The 19,617-nt window shown below is 35.0% G+C and overlaps 2 protein-coding genes across 2 annotated transcripts; one reads left to right on the forward strand and one right to left on the reverse strand.

The window, feature by feature from the left end:
• The first annotated feature begins 1,951 nt into the window (after positions 1-1,951).
• HELRODRAFT_189500 (hypothetical protein) lies at positions 1,952-8,325 on the forward strand. Its single transcript, XM_009030642.1, is given in 15 exon segments — positions 1,952-2,034; positions 2,117-2,453; positions 2,593-2,737; positions 2,840-2,950; positions 3,065-3,294; positions 3,397-3,514; positions 3,614-3,686; positions 3,899-4,009; positions 4,124-4,259; positions 5,135-5,246; positions 5,486-5,789; positions 5,944-5,984; positions 6,102-7,004; positions 7,186-7,371; positions 7,391-8,325. 13 exon segments carry the CDS (start codon positions 2,019-2,021, stop codon positions 6,426-6,428), a joined length of 2,061 nt encoding a protein of 686 aa, XP_009028890.1. The 5' UTR covers positions 1,952-2,018; the 3' UTR covers positions 6,429-7,004; positions 7,186-7,371; positions 7,391-8,325.
• Positions 8,326-9,038: 713 nt separating this feature from the next.
• On the reverse strand, positions 9,039-13,234 carry HELRODRAFT_189501 (hypothetical protein; the record flags this gene model as incomplete). Its single annotated transcript, XM_009030643.1, has 10 exons — positions 9,039-9,112; positions 9,271-9,992; positions 10,451-10,558; positions 10,636-10,935; positions 11,133-11,240; positions 11,391-11,461; positions 11,658-11,750; positions 12,331-12,528; positions 12,751-12,866; positions 13,120-13,234. 10 exons carry the CDS (start codon positions 13,232-13,234, stop codon positions 9,039-9,041), a joined length of 1,905 nt encoding a protein of 634 aa, XP_009028891.1.
• Between the last annotated feature and the right edge of the window lie 6,383 nt (positions 13,235-19,617).

Here is a 19,617-nt window from a genome sequence, read left to right on the forward strand (position 1 = left end):
TTGACGTGGCGAGGGGGCTTCTCACTAAATGCCGTTCACTTTTTTTAATTCTTTTGCTTAGAAAGTTCTATAATAATTTAAGACGTAAGTCTTAAATTATTATAGAACTTTCTTTAACTTTAACTTTCTAACTTTAGTCTTTAATAATTTAAGACGTAATATAGAATTATTATAGAATTTAAGACGTAAGTCTTTAATTATTATATTATTATAGAACTTAAGACTTACGTTTAAATTATTATACACATACACACGTAAATTAAAAACATACATACGTACATATATAAACACACACACACATATATATACATGCATGCATGCGCTAGTTGTTATATTGTCGTAATTTGTCCATTCTTCTTAATTTTTCCTACTTTTGTAACATAAAACCACAAATATAAATTGTAAAATGAGCAGTGTTAACAACCAACAGGTAGGCTAGGGATTGTGTCAGTTGAAAGTAGGAAAGTGAGATCTGAGTTAATTGAACATAGGCGAGCCATAGCTCGAATTAAAATTAAAATTTAGAAAAAAATAATTGCGCGCACACACGCATTACGCACACAATACAAAAAACAAACATGTTTCAAACATGATACAAACATGATACAAACAAATACGAACTAGACGCTTTTTCAATTAAGCTTTTTTATCTAATTTCTATTTTCTTTATCATTAATTAAATAATATTTTCAATAATAATGATAAATACACTGTTAAAAATATCACTGATAATATATATATATATATATATATATATATATATCCATGAACAAAACAAACTACTTTTTATTCTCGTCGTCGCCTTAAATTTTACCTTTTTGAACAATCTTTTTAATATCTATTTATTTATTAAATGTCGACTGGTTTCTAGTTTTTTTTTAATTTGGTTATATAATTTTTGAATATTTCTTGATTTACTTTGTATATATTATGCATGTATAAATAATTTCTGTTTGGTATGTTGATGTAGTCATGCTATGCTGTGAACTGTTCTGTGAAACCCTATAAGCCACTGCTGTAAGCCAACGTATGATTTCAGCAACCAGTTTCTATGAGCACCAGCAGAATGTAAAATATTCATTGAATATAATGAAGATGGTTGTTCAAATAACAATTTTGATCTATTTAGGCCATTTATTTCATAAGCAAACAAATTTTAACATGATCGAATGGTGTAAAAAAAAGGTGACTATAGCAGTATAGCTCAATCCTAGTAAACCAACCTTCGGCTTCAGTAAGGGTTAGATTTCACCGAACCAAAAGCAATTTTTATATTCAAATTAACAAAAATTATTTAATAATAAATAATTCTATTAAATAAAATTAAATAGAATTACTAAAATGTTTTAAACATATTAAGTCAAGTAAATATTTCATATAGCTAGCTCGTTAAAATCCATGCAATTTCGTAAGCCAACAATCCTAGCATGTCAAATAGCCCGACCGATTGATCGAATTGATTAGTCCAGTTATGGGGTTTAAGCCTAAACATGTAACATAGAATTACATAACACTCATAATATACATAATTCGTATGTTGGAATTGAACAAATTCGGATGGATTCACATGATCAGTTTGATGATTAGAGATTAAACTAAAATTAAATGACTTTAAACATAGACTTTAATGTAATTCCATGGTTCAAAGACATTTTAAAATTGTGTTTTATTTGAGTCCAAAAGTGAAAAATGTTTAAACATGTAACAGATTTACATAACACTCTATGGTCAAATATATTTTGCTTGTTTTTTATATGAGCCCGAAACAGTTCAGTTTTGTTGGCTATATTTTTGATTTTACAAAATGTAAAACGTCTAGTTAAATATAATAAGTCAAATAAATATTTCATATAGCTTGACCCTTAAAACCCATGCAATTTTCGATGTAAGCCAATAAGCCAATATTTCAAAAATGTCAAATAGTTTGACCCATTCTCAATTGCAGTTCACTTTTCATTTCAAACTTTCAATTTGTATTTATTAATTATTTAGTAGTTTATAAGTTAAATTAAAAAATCATGCACGGAAGGAAACGTAATTTTTTAACATTTTTTAAAATTTGTGTTTTTTTTATTTTGATTTTTTCCGTTAAATGCTAATTTTTTACTTTTTTTAGAAAATCTGGAGAAGCCCAGCCTGAAATTAATTTTCAAAGTAGGCAGCAATCCGGGGACGCCTGAACTTAGCTCGAACTTAGCGACATCTTGCGATGGGGCGAGCGAGAGAAAATTTCGCAAAAAGCGAAAAATGAATGACAAGACAGACTCAGATGAGGACAGTCAGTTGGAGGAATACTGTGAGGATGACCTCACTACCTCAAATAACAAAATGACCAACAGCAGCAGCAGCAGAATTCAGAGAGAGAAACGAAACATGAATGCATCTGCTGGTGCTGTTGAGGAAAGGACCCCCCTGCAATTGTGTCTAGATCATCTTCATAAGCAACTTCAGAGGTTCACCAGCAAATTTTTTTACAAATTTTTTACAAATTTGTTTAATGTTCAGTTGGTTTGTTTAAATTTTAAATGAAATGTTTCTAATAAAATTGACATTTTAAGAAGTTTTATGCTCAAAAATTTTTTCTATATAAAGGAAGGACCCAAATGGCTTTTTTGCATTTCCCGTAACTGATCTGATAGCTCCGGGTTATTCAAAGGTCATTTCAAAAGCAATGGACTTCAGCACAATGAAGAAGAAAATTGATTCTGGATTTTACCAATCTGTCAGGGAATATAGGGTTCGTTGAAATTATTGTTTACCTTTTTTATTAATTCTTCAACTATGGTCTTTATTTATAAGTTTTTTGGTGAAGTGATTATTGCGAATTGATGACCTGCAGGATGATTTCAAGTTGATGATGGCAAACTGCATGGACTACAACCAGCCGGATACCATCTACCACAAAGAAGGCAGACGTTTACTTGGCGTTGGACTCAAGTATTTTGGAAAGGTACACAAATTATTCCGTTGATTTATTTTTATGATTTTATCATAATTTCCAAATTTATTTTTAAGTTCTTCATTGTGGTTTCATCATTGCTGTTGTCGTTGTTGTTGCTTGCAGGAACGAATGAATCAGATGAGGCGGACATTTGCATTCATGTCCAATCTATCAAAAGAGGATGTTGATCTCGATGACGATGTCATTATCGATTGTGACAAGGAAAGCAATGCTAACAACAATGATATTAATAATATAAATAATATTAACAACAGTAGCAACATTGCTAATAGAAGCAGATATTGTGAACTGGATAGAGCACCAGATCTGAATGCCAGCAACCAAAATGTTGAGTTAGTGTTCATAAATTCAAACATTCATCATTTTATTTCTTATCATTTTTACTCATTTGACTGTTTTAAAAATTTTTTTGATATATTTAATTATTCTGAAAGATTGGGAAAATTTGAAGCAATCCCAGATGAACTGACGGCCAGCGAGATTTTGGAGCAGGTGCAGACGGCTGCCCGACTTGCCGCCGAAAATTTGCAAACTCATGCACCTAACAGCAAGGTCTCCAGCAGATTTGATATTATTACATTTTTAATATCATACCGTGTAAAATTCATGGCGACAATGTTGTTTGTCTGTTTGTTTGTTTTCTTTACTAAGATTGGTTACTTGAAGAAGGAGGCAGATGGTACAACTGTTTTGAATATCCTCAATCCAGATAATAGAGGATTCAGTTAGTGGCCTTCTTTCATTCATTGAATATTTTTGCCACTACCTCTCACTGATTTTCATTCAAATTTCATTAGAAATTATCTTTCTATCAACACATTCAGTTTAGTTATTAGGCGATAGATGAGCTTACATTTGCAGTAGCAGCAGCATTATTATTTTCTTGTAATTCATCTTGTTCCTATTTATTGTACGTCACAACCTAATTTGAATTAGTATCAGAGAAAGAGAGAGTGGTGGATTTGGGAGGGGTGGTCGGTCGGTTGGTCGCCGGCCAGTCGCACGTCAACCTGCCAAAAGATGACATCCGGAATAAAATCAACCCAGGTCAGGCTTCATTTAATTATTTCTCTTCATTCGTTGGTGTCCTAATTTATCGGCGCATTACAATTACAGTAAAATTCTCTAAATACTAACATTATTTTATTTTCTCTCGAACAGTAACGTACCTGAGCTACGGTGCTTTCAGCTCGTATGCTCCGGTTTATGATAGCTCAAACGCCAATGTCGATAAGGAGACGACGAACTTGCTGCTCGCAACTTACGCTGACGAAACTGGCGTTCAGTACGCAAAGAGGTGTGAGTCTGCTCAGTTGCTCCTGCTACTCTTCTCTATTCGTCTTGTTTTCTGTTAACGTTCATTTGTTTTTTGGTATAGATCAGTGCTTCTCAAACTTATCTGTCCACCCGCCGTGAATTCTAATGCGATTAGCAGGAGCCACCGTTGGAAGAACTGGCTTCGGAGGCAGTGATCGTAAGAAGGCAGTTTTGAACTGACCTGATTTTTTGAACAGAACGTGAATGGCATTAGAAGTTCATTCGGTGTAGGTGTAGGAGCACGTTCTAAATATTCACTAGCAGAAACTCGATACAACGATTGATGCGTGGTGGTCTCGACATTCATTCAATCTCCATTATATTTAATACAAATTAACTTATTCTAGTTTAATAATTTGATCATTTGACAAATGCTAAAAAGTGAAACAAATTTAGATGAAAAATTGTAAATAGGAGAGATTTTCAACCATGATTGGTTAAACTTTCATTCGTGTATGATTGATGTGGCAAACGAGTTTATTTTTTGTTAGTGGCTCAAGTCGCGGTTCTTTTGGAGATAGTTCCGTACCGAATGGCGAACAAATATCCAAGCAGTTCTTGTGTTTTGTCTTGAAAACGTGAATTAATAATAAATATAACTCTGTTCAAACTTTTTGTAACTAACCAAAAATATAAAAATTCCCACGAATTTCTTGATACTTTTGTTAGTCCGTCATTCTGCCTGCGGGCTACACTTTCGAAGCACTGATGTAAATCATTCAATTTTTTTCGTCATTCATCTATTTAAATATAACGGATGACAATTCAATGTTTAAAACTGATGTTGTTCGTGTGATCATAACGTGATAATAATTATGAGGATGGTGACGAGGATGATGATGATGATGACGACAGCTTGAAAGAGTTTGTGTCTGGATGTGGCGAATATGCAACAATGATGGTCGACAACTTGCTTGATGTCCTCACAAATGGCGAGCACATGAAGACTGAAGCCATCCTCAAAGAGGCTTGCATTTATTTATTCTCTCTCTCACTCCCTCTCTCTTTTTTTTTCTTCATTCTATTTTGTCATTACTTCAATTTAACCATTTCTAATATTTCAATTTTATCCCATTATCATCATTCCAATTACACATCCCAATCATGCAGTTGTTCAAAATCACATTTTAAGATGATCACAAGGCGATGGTGATTGAGACTCTGTGTTTTGTTCCAATTTTGAAATGTTTTTAAAATTTTTCGTAGAAGGAATTGCTGAAACAGCAGCAACTGCAACAGCAGCAACTGCAGCAGCAACAACAACAGAACATGCAGATCATTGCAACAGCTTATAACATGGTGACCACTGACAACGACAACAACCCAGCGACTTGCAACCTACCTAGCGACAGCGGCCCACTCGGCAACAATCAGCAGGACAACCAGTTACGCAAGACTTCGAATCTTCTGCTGACCCTGGAAGAAAAACGAAGGGCGTCGTTGAGTTCGAGCCATTGGAAGAGATCAACTGACGCATTCTGCAGGCCAACTGATAATGAAGTCGACATAGGTTGGTCAGCATAGTTACAATAATAATTCTTATTAGTTGATGTCATCCTTTGAAGATGTGTGTGTGTGTCTGTTGATAACATTTTGCAATGCAATTATTCATCATGCATATGAATGAATCATGTAATAATACTTTTTTGCTTCATCAAACGCAGCTCGAAAGGTCTTTTCTGAATTAGCGGGACTGATCGAGCAGGTTTTTTTCGCTTTTGTCATGCTAATAGCAATTAGAATATTTATTATAATTAATGGACGCAGACGATTTTGTTATGCTAATAGTAATTAAAATATTTATTATAATTAATGGGCGCAGACGAGACCAGACGACGTCATCGATATTGAATCCGTGAGGAGGGCAATGAACTTCAAGGACAAGCTCATGCTGGTGCCTGTCGAAAGCAGCCAGCAGCAGCATCTTCCAGCGGCAACAGCAGCTGAACATCAGCAACAAAATGTTGCTGACACGTTTACTGCGGTCGACAACAACCAACAAGTTATCAGCAACGACAATTTTTTGTCTCAAGAGCAACCAGCAACATCTCAGCAACAACCTGACGACACCCCAGCAACTTTAAACACTGCTGCTGCTGTCGTTGGTGCTTCTCTTTCTTATGATGATAATATCGTCCGGGAGACATGATTTTTTTTATTAAAAATTGAAATAAAGTAAATTCATTTAATATAAAAATTTCATAAACAATTTCTATAATAGAGATGTCTAGTTAATTTTATTTCAGTCAATGCGAAATCCAGAATATTTGAATAGTCCCAAATGTAAATGGCTATTTCTCCGCATTAGAATTAATAATTCCTAAGTAAGTATGAAGAATACTCTGTAACTAAGGGTGTACGTATAAATATATGTGTGTGTGTGTGTTTGTGTATGTGTGTACACATATTGTATTGGTTAGTTTCAATGTTTGTGTTAGGTATATTTTTGCACAGAGTTGTGTGTTTATTACATTGCAATTGCATAATCCAGAGTTAATGTTAAGTTCAACCTAAACTCTTGAAACACAAAAATAATTGTGTATATATGTATGTACGTATATATATATAAGTATGTATGTATGTGTAGAAATTATATAGTAATAAAATGTTAGAGATGTATCGTGATATACAATATTTTAACGTAATGTACCCACTGTTTTAAGTAAAACATTTAATTATAAGCACATACATGCTGGTATATCTGTATAAACGTATGTATATATATGAAGTAGATATAAGTTGACGTGAAATTGTCTTGAAAAACTTGAATAAATGTCAACGTAACAGTAGATAAGTGGTTAGATAGATAATAATTTGTGACTAAAATATCTGTGTGTATCGGGGCGAACTTTACCGAATAGCCGAATATTTGATCTGCCGTTTGACTAAAGACAAAAACTCACAAATGGATACAAGCTATTAAAAATTGTTAGCGAATTATGTCAATCCAGCATTTCTACATCGATTTCTTGTTCAAATTCAGATGTTTCACCAGTCATGATGGCAAAAATAAATTTCCTTCCTAATAACATTCAAGAATTATTGTTCTGGAATCGAAAAAGATCGGTAGCTTAAACGAAAATATTTAATATTCGGCTGTTCGGTCTTTAAAAATGGCCGAATCCAAATTTCGAATATTCGGTACGTCTCTAGTGTGTATCTTGTTAAAAGTATATCTAAAAACTTTGATCATATATATATCTACACTTGTATCATTGATGATGATATCAAACGCGAGAAATGTGTTAGTTTAATGAATCAATACGCGTGTTAATATATTAAAAGTGATACATAGTTTGGTATAAATAAATTAGACTGAATAATGAAAATGAAGAGGAACATAAAATAGCGAATGCACATTAAGAAAATTGAAACTAGATTAAAATCCTATATTTTTTTCATTCTTTTTGAAAGTATTTTATCATTTTGTGTTTATATATGTAGCTGTTTGAATATATAAATGTGTGTGGTGTGTATGTGTACGTGTGTGTATGTGTGCTTGTACATGTGTGTGACATTTTTCAATATATATGCGTATATTCCTACCAACCAATGTATTTAAATTTAACTTGGATTAAAGCTTGAGAAATGTGATGCAACAATGTGAACGTAGAAACACGTCAAATACATTTAATAAAACACAGTAAAGCTACAAAGAGATGATGGTGATGAATAAGATGATGATGATGGTGATTAAAATGGCGATGATGATGAATACGTTAAAGTGTGAATAAACATGATCCAACATAACGTCATATAACAAAAGAAACGAAGCAAATATGTATATATTCATGTATGTGTGTATGTATTTGTGTACTTATGTATGTGTGTACGTATGTGTGTGTGTAATAATATCTGATGAGATAATAAAAGACTCACTCATCGTCATCGTGCTATTTCGAATTAAGATATGAATTACAATTTAATAATGGAAAATTAATTCCACTGAAACAAAGTCTCTCTCTTTCTATCATTATATATAGAGAAAAAGCGAGAGAGAGAAAGAGAGGGAGAACACATATATCTAATCTATACAACTAATATTTTCTGAGTATGTTTATGACGAGACATAATTATTAAAGGTCAGTGACAATAAAATCACCGACAGCAATAACATTGGAAGAATGATAATAATAAATTTGAAATGGCGACGACTTCATCACTTTATATGGCGTAATAATTATAAATAATTATAAATAATTATAATAATGATAATGATGATGACGATGATGATGAAACATCATGTTGTTGCGTCATAAAATTGTAATGAATTAAATATGGTAGGTAGATAGATAGATGCTGGATGAAGAACGTGATACGAAAGGAACATGATATTACTACTACTACTACTACTGCAGCCGCTGCTTCTACTACAGCTGCCACTACTACTACTTCTAATACTACTACAGCTGCTACTACAACTACTAATATTACTACTACTACAACGACGACTATAAAAATAACTATTATATAACTTCAGAAGAAGTTACTTTAGAATCAATATCATAGTGCTCAGTAATTACAATGGCGATGAATCACTTATTTGTTGCGTTTTGGTAGTAGTAGAAGTAGTTGTTGTTGTAGTAGTAGCAGTAGTAGTAGTTATTGCTGTAGTAGTAGTAGTAGTTGTAGTAAGGAAGCATTATGATACTGATAGCTGAAGAATGTTATTATTTGCAGTAATGTTTATTTGAATGGCCGGTTTGCCATGTTCACCGCAAATGTTCGCCAAGTGTTCACCCCATGTTTGCCAAGTGTTTTACTTTTTTTTGATGATGGAAGGAAACTCGGAACTGTCTTCCAGCCAGCCACACTCGGCGTCCATGTAGAGGTCTTCATGTTGGGGAGGGGGTTAGAAATAATTTATCAGTTAGTTCATTAATCTAGTTAATTATTTAGCTATTTATGATTCGACCATTGGTCACTTACATCATTTTTATCATCATAATCACTATCATCACCACCATCATCATCGTCATCAGGAGCACCACCTTCGATGGACACAATCGCATCCCTAAGGACCAATTCACCTTCGAATTTCAACATCTGGTTCTGATGTTGTTGGTAGTAAATGTTTTGTGGCTGCTGTGGTTGCTTTTTTGGCTGCAATTGTTGCTGCTGCTGCTTAGTTGGCTGCAGTCGCTGTGGTGGCTGCAGATCAGATCTAATTTGAGATGGTGGCTGAAGTGACGACGAAGCTAACGATGATGAAGATGCAGAAGATGATGATGATCCAGATGAGGAAGATGTGGATGGTGAGGCTACCTCAATGGGGCTGCAATCGCCGCTACGACAACATCCACTGCCGTCTCTGCACGCACCATCGCCACGCACATTCCTGCACGCACCATCTCCTCGCATATCTCCACTGTCCTGGCTGTTGACAACACTGGCATAAGACCGCCTGCAAGGACTCCATTGTGGGGATGTGTTGGCGCGCGGAAGTTTCTTGACCTTCATCCACTCAAGGTCGTTCAAAGGTGAGTGACAGTCGGTGGGCGTGGTATCTTGGTCGATGGAAGATGATGATGATGATGAGGGAGGTGCTGGTGATGGTTGTTCCTGAGTTGATGATGACAACGACGACGGTACAGATGAGGATGGTGGCGGTTGGACTGATCGAGGGACTGGAGGCTGATGATGATGATGGAGAGGAGGGGGAGGAGGGGGGAGATGGTGGTGGTGGTGAAATGGAATCCCTGAGATATTCAAGCTTCAAAAAAGTGTTATTGCAGATAATTTGATTGAAATTAAGCAAGTAATCATGTGACAGAATGTACAATTAACATGTATGCAAAAATAGCGCCACAAATATGCATCACAACTTGAAAGTGACGTCGCGCCTGAAAACATCATCATGGAACAGCCAACCAGCCATACAACCAGCCAGCCAGCCATACAACCAGCCAACCAACCAACCATCCAACCAACCATCCAACCAACCAGCCAGCCATACAACCAGCCAGCCAGCCATCCAACCAACCAACCAGCCAGCTATCCAACCAGCCAGCCATACAACCAGCCAGCCAGCCAGCCAGCTATCCAACCAGCCAGCCATCCAACCAGCCATACAACCAACCAACCAGCCAGCCATCCAACCAACCAGCCAGCCAGCCATCCAACCAGCCAGCCATCCAACCATCCAACCAGCCAGTCAACCAACCATCCAACCTATATTGAGCAACAATATTGCATTCTCCTCCATTGACGACATCAACATTGTAAACCAGCATTTCAGCGTTCTGTTGAACTATCATCACGTACGTACCACCTTCAATACTGGACGCACAGATGAGTTAATAAGATGAGTGAAAGGAATGGGATTGATTACTTTTTACGTTCAGAAACAAACTAACCTTGTAATGCCGCAAACATTTCTACCACCACCACCAGCAACAGCAGCACTACAAGCAGCTGCAGCAGTTGGTGATGAAGCAACAGCAGCCGTATTGGCTGGAGATGATGATAACGATGCTGTAGCAGTTGCTGTGAAGCTGCTACAAGAAGAAGGCAGACGGGCCACTGCAAAGCCCCTCTCTTGACTCAACACTTCCGTGACTTGCGCCGGTAAGTAGGTCGTTGAGGATTTGATGGCCTGACCTAAATAATCCATCCATCCTTGATTCTCGTTTGACGGAACCTCTTGGTTCATTGCGCTGATGAGTGTGTGTGTTAGTGAAGATGGCAATGATAGCATAACTAAAAGTTCAACAATCAATCAGCCCATCCATCCACCATCCATCCACCATCCATCCATCCATCCATCCATCCATCCATCCATCCATCCATCCATCCATCCATCAATCAACTAATCAGTCAACCGTTCAACAAGAAAATGAACCAATCAACGAACTTCAATTTCTGGAGGTCGATCTTGAAGATGTGAACAGTTTCGGTACTGCTGGAACAACACAAAAACTTGCCATCCTTGCTGAATGCCAACGAGTACACAGTGGCACACCTTCGTGATTTCAACCATTCATCTCTCATTCTCATTAATCAGTCAATCAAGGAAATGTATTTATATAGTGCAAATTTCTAAAATGCACGCACAACAAACATCTATGAAATAAACTCTGCTCAAATTTTGACACGGCCCGTGACGACGAACCTCTTCATGCTCCTCCTGAACTCAAACACTTTCGACCTGCTCGCAACCGAGAACACTCGAATCACCGTCCCCTGCACGAATTATGAAGTTGATGGAATGAATGAATGATGATCATTAAATGGAGTCGTCAGTCGTTCGGTAGTTAGTCTGTAATGCATCGAATGAGCCGGCCGGTGAAAATGTTGTGAACGTGCCGATGGACAAATGAAAATGGAGCGAACGAACGAACGCATCATTAGTTGAGTGATAAATAATTGTGAAGAGTACTTTGACAGAAGCAGTAGCCAATAGGAGTCCATCGTATGAAAAGGCCATGGCTGCTATGACGGTGTCGTGGGCGTCGATGGACCACACGGGCCTCTGCGTTGGTGGCGGGCGCGCGAAATTAATTACAAACTACAAAAGGAAGGATGCTGCTGCAAAAATAATGTCCCCTTCGAACCGCCCATTTTAAAAATGCAAAGAACGGGGCTCTACTAGAATATAGACATTCAATCAAAATAGAAACCATTGCTGCAATCTACGCTCACCTGCCAACGAGAAATAAGTTCATCGTTGGCAGTGGCATAAAAGTTCGGCAAAGCAGAACCTCGTAAGACAAGCGTGTTAAGGTTTTAAATGTCTGCCATGTGACGTGCAATCTGTCGTTGAGGTAGACTCTTGGTGTTGTTCAACACTCTGGGTGCAGTTGACTGATTGATTTTTGGTGCACCTTATCATTTTGTAAACAGTAAATTTTTTCATTGATTGTTTGACTAGGTTTTAAAAAATTATGACGAATCAATCCAAACAGTCTCTACTATCTTCCATTTAAACATTTACGAAAAATTAGGCAACACAAAATGGACATTATTTTTGCACCGATTTAAAATTTATTTATTTGTAGTTTCAAATAGATTAAAAGTGAATGAGATTATGACTGAAGAGAGCAAGCACCAACAAGATTCTCTGCATCGAAGATGGCCACCTCCCCGGAGTGATTGCTGGCAGGGTAGGCGACAAAACAATTCGTCGGAGAGTTGGGACTGAGTGTGCAGGTGATGTGCGTGTTTAAAGGTACATCCCTGATCACGTGCAAGGTCCTCAGGTCTCGAATGCTGTGTATGCTGATGCTGTCCTCCAAACAAACCACAAAACACTGGCAACGGTGTGATGAAAATGTCTTTAACTTTAAACTTTAAAATTTTTTTTTCAAATAACCATTAAAAACATAATTTAGTAACTCGGGTGATAATAGAAAAAACATGTCAAAAATCAATAAAACAAAAGTGGGCCTAAAAAATATAATGAAAAAATGGGAAATTACTGATTTGTTGAGTTTGACAGCAAGAATGTTGGTGGGGAAGTTATAGGTGCACACCTCCTTCTGATTCCTAAAATGATGCAACACTAATCTCGAAGGCTGGCTGGCCGTCACAAAAACTATCAGACTAGTTGAAAGCAATCTCTCAACTAATATCACCTCATCATTGCTCGCTATAAAAATTATAAATAATAATTTTTTTCATTTGAATTTACTTTTCATTGTCTAACAACATTTGGTAGCAAAAATCTTGTGACAAACACAAGCATATATATATATATATATATATATATATATATATATATATATATGCTTATATATATATATATATATATGCTTATATATATATATATGATATAATATATGTGTAATTTTAATAGGTGGGTACATGTAAGATTTGAAAAAAACAATAAAAATGAAACGAACGAAATGTATAGAGCAATGGCAGGGACTTGCTGATGTTGGCCAACGTGTAAATGTTGTAATCTCCATTGCGGCCTGTCAACAGCGACCTGTAGACAATTTGTCCATTACAATCCATCATTACAATACATCCTTACAATCCATATTTATAATCCATCCATACAATAACCTATCTTTACAATCCATCCACACAATCCATCCACACAATCCATCCAGACAACAAATTTTATTCAATTTTATTATCAAATTTCATTCCTGATGAGAATGATGATGAAGAAGATTATAAATCTAAAATGATAATGACAATGATGATGACAGTGATGATGAAAGAACCTAACAAAAGCAGAAACAATCAGGAGAATAAACTTCAGTTCAAATCAAAGACAGCACAAAATAAAGTATGAGTATATGAGATAATTATAATGAAAATTTTAGAAAATCAATTTTTATTTTTTAATTAATTAACATAAATAAAATATTTGTCGTTTAGTTCGTTTATTTTATTTATTTTTTGAATTGGGAAAAAATAGCCAAGACAAAGAAATAAATTATTAACGTGTAATCTCCGTTAAAGTTGACGTATTTGAGTTGATTTGCCGGCTGGTCCGTTTCATGTTTGACATCCTGCAAATTCATCGAAATTTTGCAACTGGGGACAGAGTTAGGACTTCACTAATTCATCAATTTCACCGATCTAACAATTTTTCTTTCTGCGATTCACTTTTCGAAACAGGCTCCGCCCTCTTATTGATTATTTGATCAGCTGTTTAATTAATTCAGGGATGGCTAAGTAAAATTAATTATAGTAATTTTGTGTTGCTTTTGCCATCTCTCGTTAAAAAATGTTTTTAGTGCAATATTTTTGGCAGAAAATTTTTGAGAAATTTATTCGCAAATGCTAGACTGTCATTTTAATTCGTTCATTTATCTGAAATCAAGTTGTCAAATAGATAAATTAATATATCGTTTATTGAGTTATAGTTTTGGTATTTATTTGTTTATTTATGTATGTATTTATCTAATCATTCATTCACTCATTCGTTTATTCATTCCACTATCATTCTATCCATTTATTCATTCATTCGCTCATTCTTTACAATTTCTTCATATAAGCTTATTGATTGGTAGTGTTGATGATAATGACGACGATCACAAAATGATTGTATATCCTATCAGTATTATATCTATAAATAATGATGATGGTGACGACGATGACGATGATGGTGATGATGACGATGATGTTAATTGAAGATTTTTATAGCGCCCAATATGAAGATGATTTAGAGAATTTAATTAAAGGGAGTCACGTGGTACGTAAAAAATGTAATCAGGATTTTGGTGATGTTGACGACGACGACGACGATAATGATGATGATGATTATTATTATTATTATTGTTGTTGTTATTATTATTGTTGTTGTTATTATTATTATTATTATTATTATTATTAACAGTACATCAGTTAACAATTAACCATATACAATCAAATTTGAAAAAAGAAACAAAATAAGCCAGATACCAGCGTCAACGTCGTCATCATCATCATCAAGACAACAACGTCATCATCATCATCATCACCACCATCAAGTCAGCAACATCATCATCATCACCACCATCAAGTCAGTAACATCATCATTATCACCATCTAGACAACAACATCATAATCATCATCATCAACACCTACTGCCTGTGTTGCCTTTTAAGATGATGCCAACAAACGATGACAAATAAGCCAAATTCTGGAATTAGCCTTCAGTCAAGGAGGAACTATTTGGCATTGACGACTGAACGTGTGACGTTCAAAAACAAGAAAAAAAAATTGCATAACATTAATAACAACAACATCAACAACAATAATAGTAATGATAATAATAATAATAATATTTATGATGATGAAACAACTATAATGTTAATCTTTTCATGTTGTTCCCCTCCTACGTTTTGTTCCTTCCAAAAATGAGGCCAAGATATCAAAAGAAGATGCACAAACGAACATATAAAAAAACAAACAAACGAACGATCGAGCGAGCATATATATACGAACAAACGAACGAACGAACGAACGGCAAATACTACAAAACGACTAACAAAACTAATTTTTCATTCAAAACATTCAAAAAAGGATTCCCCAAACTTCTTACTCTACCACTTAACTAACATCATCATCATAATCCCAACTATTTTTTACATATGCTATTGTTGTTATTGTTTTTAGTAGTAGTAGTAGTGGTATTGTTTTTAGTAGTAGTAGTGGTAGGGGTAGTAGTAGTAGTAGTAGTAGTAGTAGTAGTAGTGGTGGTGGTAGTAGTAGTAGTAGTAGTGGTAGTAGTAGTAGTAGTAGTAGTGGTAGTAGTAGTAGTAGTAGTGGTAGAAGTAGTAGTAGTAGTAGTAGTAGTAGTAGTAGTAGTAGTAGTAGTGGTAGTAGTAGTGGTAGTAGTAGTAGTAGTAGTAGTGGTAGAAGTAGTAGAAGTAGTAGTAGTAGTAGTAGTAGTAGTAGTAGTAGTAGTAGTAGTAGTAGTAGTGATGATAGGTGGTGTTGATTTTATTGTGATTAGTACTATTGCAAAAAAAAAACTTGAAATAAAATGCATTTTAGAAATAATTTTTTTATCTAAATGAAACCCTATACTTTGATAATGCAAAAGAGTGTGTATATATATATATATATATATATATATATATATATAATGTACTTATGTGTCATATATGTACACATGCATCTATATAGTTCCTTCAAATTTATATATAATATAGGGATTGCGATAGTGATGTTTTAAAGCCCTATATAAAGCTCTGTGATTGGCTGAAGACCACTTGCGACCAACCAATCACGTTAGGCGTTTCATCTCGAGATTATTTCACCGTATTGAAAATTGAAAATTAATTAATTTTCAGTTATTTCATCTATAATTTTATTTGATTGATATATTTGTTTTAATTCGTTCTATTCATTCATTCATTCATTCATTCATCTTATTTGTCAAACAATCATTTATTCAGGATAGAAAGAAAAGAACTGCTAGATAAAAGAAATTTTGATTCACTCATTCACTCTTTCAAAGAATTCTACTAAGGTTAAATAGGATTTTATTTATAAGTTTTTAAAAATTTCATCTCAATTTCTCAATTTGATGTCGTATCGGTAATTAGATAGGATTTCATTGCATTCTATACGAATTTACTCGATTCTATTCGAATTTACTCGATTCTATTCGAATTTATTCGATTCTATTGTATTTTTGAATACTTAAATTGATAGATTTCCATTGTATTTCATCTTCCTCCCTCTCTCTCTTTCTCAACTTCATTATCTTCCTCGCTTTTCATCTCTCCATCCATCCCTATTTCTACCTCTTTCTCACATTTGGAAGAGGGAAGGACGAACCGTTTGAAAGTTATCAAAAGGTTCGTTCACCCGTTCGTTCACTTGTTTGTTCATTGTTTGTTCGTTCACCTGCATGTTCATTTTGTTTAATTTTCAGAATTTTTAAAGTTTAATTTTTGTTTGTTCAATCATTCAAATATCTTCAATTAATTTATTCGTTCGTTTGTCTGTTCATTAATTCGTTCATTCATTTGTTCACTCATTCATTCAATCTTTCATTCGTTTGTACTTCCTGAAACGAAGTAGACATCATTCCTTTCATGAGATGTTTGACAATTGAAATTAATTTCCAACAACAAAATGACGTCACGATCATCGCATCGCATTTTAAAAACATCATCAACAGCAACAACAACATCTTTACAACATTATCATCATCACAACAACAACAACAACAACAACAACAACAACTTCATCATCAACTGAAAAATTTTAATATAAAAAACGCTGTATGCCAATAACACAGGTACGCATACAACCGACCGCACATACAAACAAATGCAAACGCACACACACACACACACACACACACACGCACGCACGCACGCACGCACACACGCACAAAAGAATGCAAATGCAACCAGAAAACAATTGAATTAAGATATTTAAATTTGAAAATTCAATGTTTTGACATGGACAACAGCCGCCAACAAAATGCAAAAAATAAAAACGTACCTATGAAGCAACCTCTGTGTATGTGTGGGAGTTTTTGCGTGTGTCTCTGTCTCTGTGTGTGTGTCTGTGTGTGTGTGTGTGTGTGTTTGTCTTCAAATCAAAATAGTTGGCATCAAACATCCATATATATTGGTCAATTTGAGAGTCGTTTATTATTCAAACAAACTTCCTCAAGAGAACGCTTACAAACACGCCAGCACACACACACGCACACACACATACAAACAAACACCACATACTTTAAAAACAAAGGAAAGCAAACAAAAGCAAATAGTCGGGCACTTCATCAAACTCCAGCCCGATCCATTCACGCACCGAATATTAATTACTCACAAACATACTTTAATTGCTATTATATTGTTATTATTCTTATTTATAATTATTATTTTATTGTTATTAGTATTTTTATGGTTTTTATTCTTAATATTTTTGTTATATCTCTCGGCAAATGTTATTTCTTATAAACCAACCATCTTGTATCAAAAAGTGACGATAAACTAATACAGATAATATTTATTATCGTTATAATAATAATAGCTTATAATAATAAATAATATAAATAATAAATATTAATAATAAATAATAATAAACAATAAAGTTATATTCGTGGTGATATTTCAATTTCCACACTTCTTAAACGCGCGGGCGCTAAAAAGGAGCAGAAAGTTAATAAGTGCAATTAAAATAAAATGAAGATTTAAACAACAACAACAACAACAACAACAATAATAATAATAATGATAACAATGTGCATGTACGGTGTAATTTGATGCGTAATGACCTCAAGTTTGACCTTCAGTACCGACTGAACTTACGTCACATCATCGTCATCATCATCGTCATCATCATTATGATTCTTAGCTAGAAAAGTTCTGCAAATTATTTACACATTCAAAACACATATTACATATATTGATTGATGCAGCATGAATTCGAAAAAAAGTCTATGTTGAATTTTAATAAACTGAACGTTCTCGAAAAGTCTTTTGTGAGAAAAATCAAAAAAAATATATATAGAGAGAGAGAGAGAGAAAGAGAGAGAGAGAGAAAGAAAAAGAAAAAGAGAGAGAGAAATTGAGAGAGGGGGAGAGAAAGAGAGAGAGAGATAGAGAGACATTACACACACGCGCGTACACACATACATGCGTATGTATATGTGCGTGTTTACCCATAGACATTTATTTATTTATTCATACCTAAGCATTTATTTATTTTTTCTACTTCGGCTTGCCATACATTAGAGTTCTTTGTTGAAGTTCTCCATCGACTAATGTGTCTGTTGCATCGTTCAATCACTTTGCATCGTCCGCGCATGGAACTTTCTTCGGTGCTTTTTGTTGTTGTTGATGTTGTTGTTGATGTTGATGTTGTTGTTGATGTTGTTGTTGAAGTTGTTGTTGAAGTTGCTGGTGGTGTTGTTGTTGTTACAGTTGATGTTGCTGATGTTGTTGTTGATGTCGTTTAATCATTGGTGCATGTTGTTGTTGATGTTTAAGGCGTTTGTGAGTTTTTCAGTTTTTCAATCGTCGTTTTGTTCTGCGTCTAGTACCTGATGAAACACATACACAGAGAGAGAGAGAGAGAGAGAGAGAGAGAGAGAGAGAGAGAGAGAGAAAGAGAGAGAGAGCCGGATAAAATTGATAAAATTGTTCAGTGTATCATGAATAAACTGACAATGAATCCAGTGAGCGTTCAAATCCTTTAATTTATTGTCCTATCTACACCGTGCATAACCTCCTCATTACCATTACTATCATCATCGTCATCTTCATCGTCGTCATCTATATCGGTTGAGAATTTTACATACCTCAAGATGTGTTTGTTTGTGTGCGTGTGTGTGTTTTGACGCACGTGTAAATGATGATGATGAAGATAAGGATGATGACGAAGAAGATGATGATGATGAGGCGGAGTATGAAGTGACGTTATTGTAGTTTAAATAAGCAAGCCTTGTCCGATCGATCATTGATGTATCTAGATTTCTGGCATGCGTTCCACACACACACACAAACACACACACATATATATATATATGTACATACATACATACATACATACATATACATACCATGCATGTATACAAAACAAACCGATTCTCTAACTCTTTCGTATTTTCATCAAGTCATCACTGATTTTTGATTTTGTGGTGACATCACCATCATCGTCGTCATCATCAAAATCATCATCATCATCGCCACATCGTCAGAAATAACAATGGCTCCCACTTTCAAAAACGTCACAAGCAGCCACAGCAGCAGCCACAGCAGCAGCAGCAAAATGACCTGCCTCCTTCTCTTCAGTCTGGTCATTACGATCTTCTGCTGCTCTCAACTGGGTAGTGTGCAGGCGGGTAGCAGTGAGGGCCCTCTCAGTGGGCCAGCTACCGGCGAGTCTCGTGTGTCGAGGGATGCTTCGTGGAGTCCCGTTCACCGATCGCTCAA

The sequence above is a fragment of the Helobdella robusta genome (genome assembly GCF_000326865.2).
Source record: "Helobdella robusta unplaced genomic scaffold HELROscaffold_7, whole genome shotgun sequence".
Taxonomy (NCBI): domain Eukaryota; kingdom Metazoa; phylum Annelida; class Clitellata; order Rhynchobdellida; family Glossiphoniidae; genus Helobdella; species Helobdella robusta.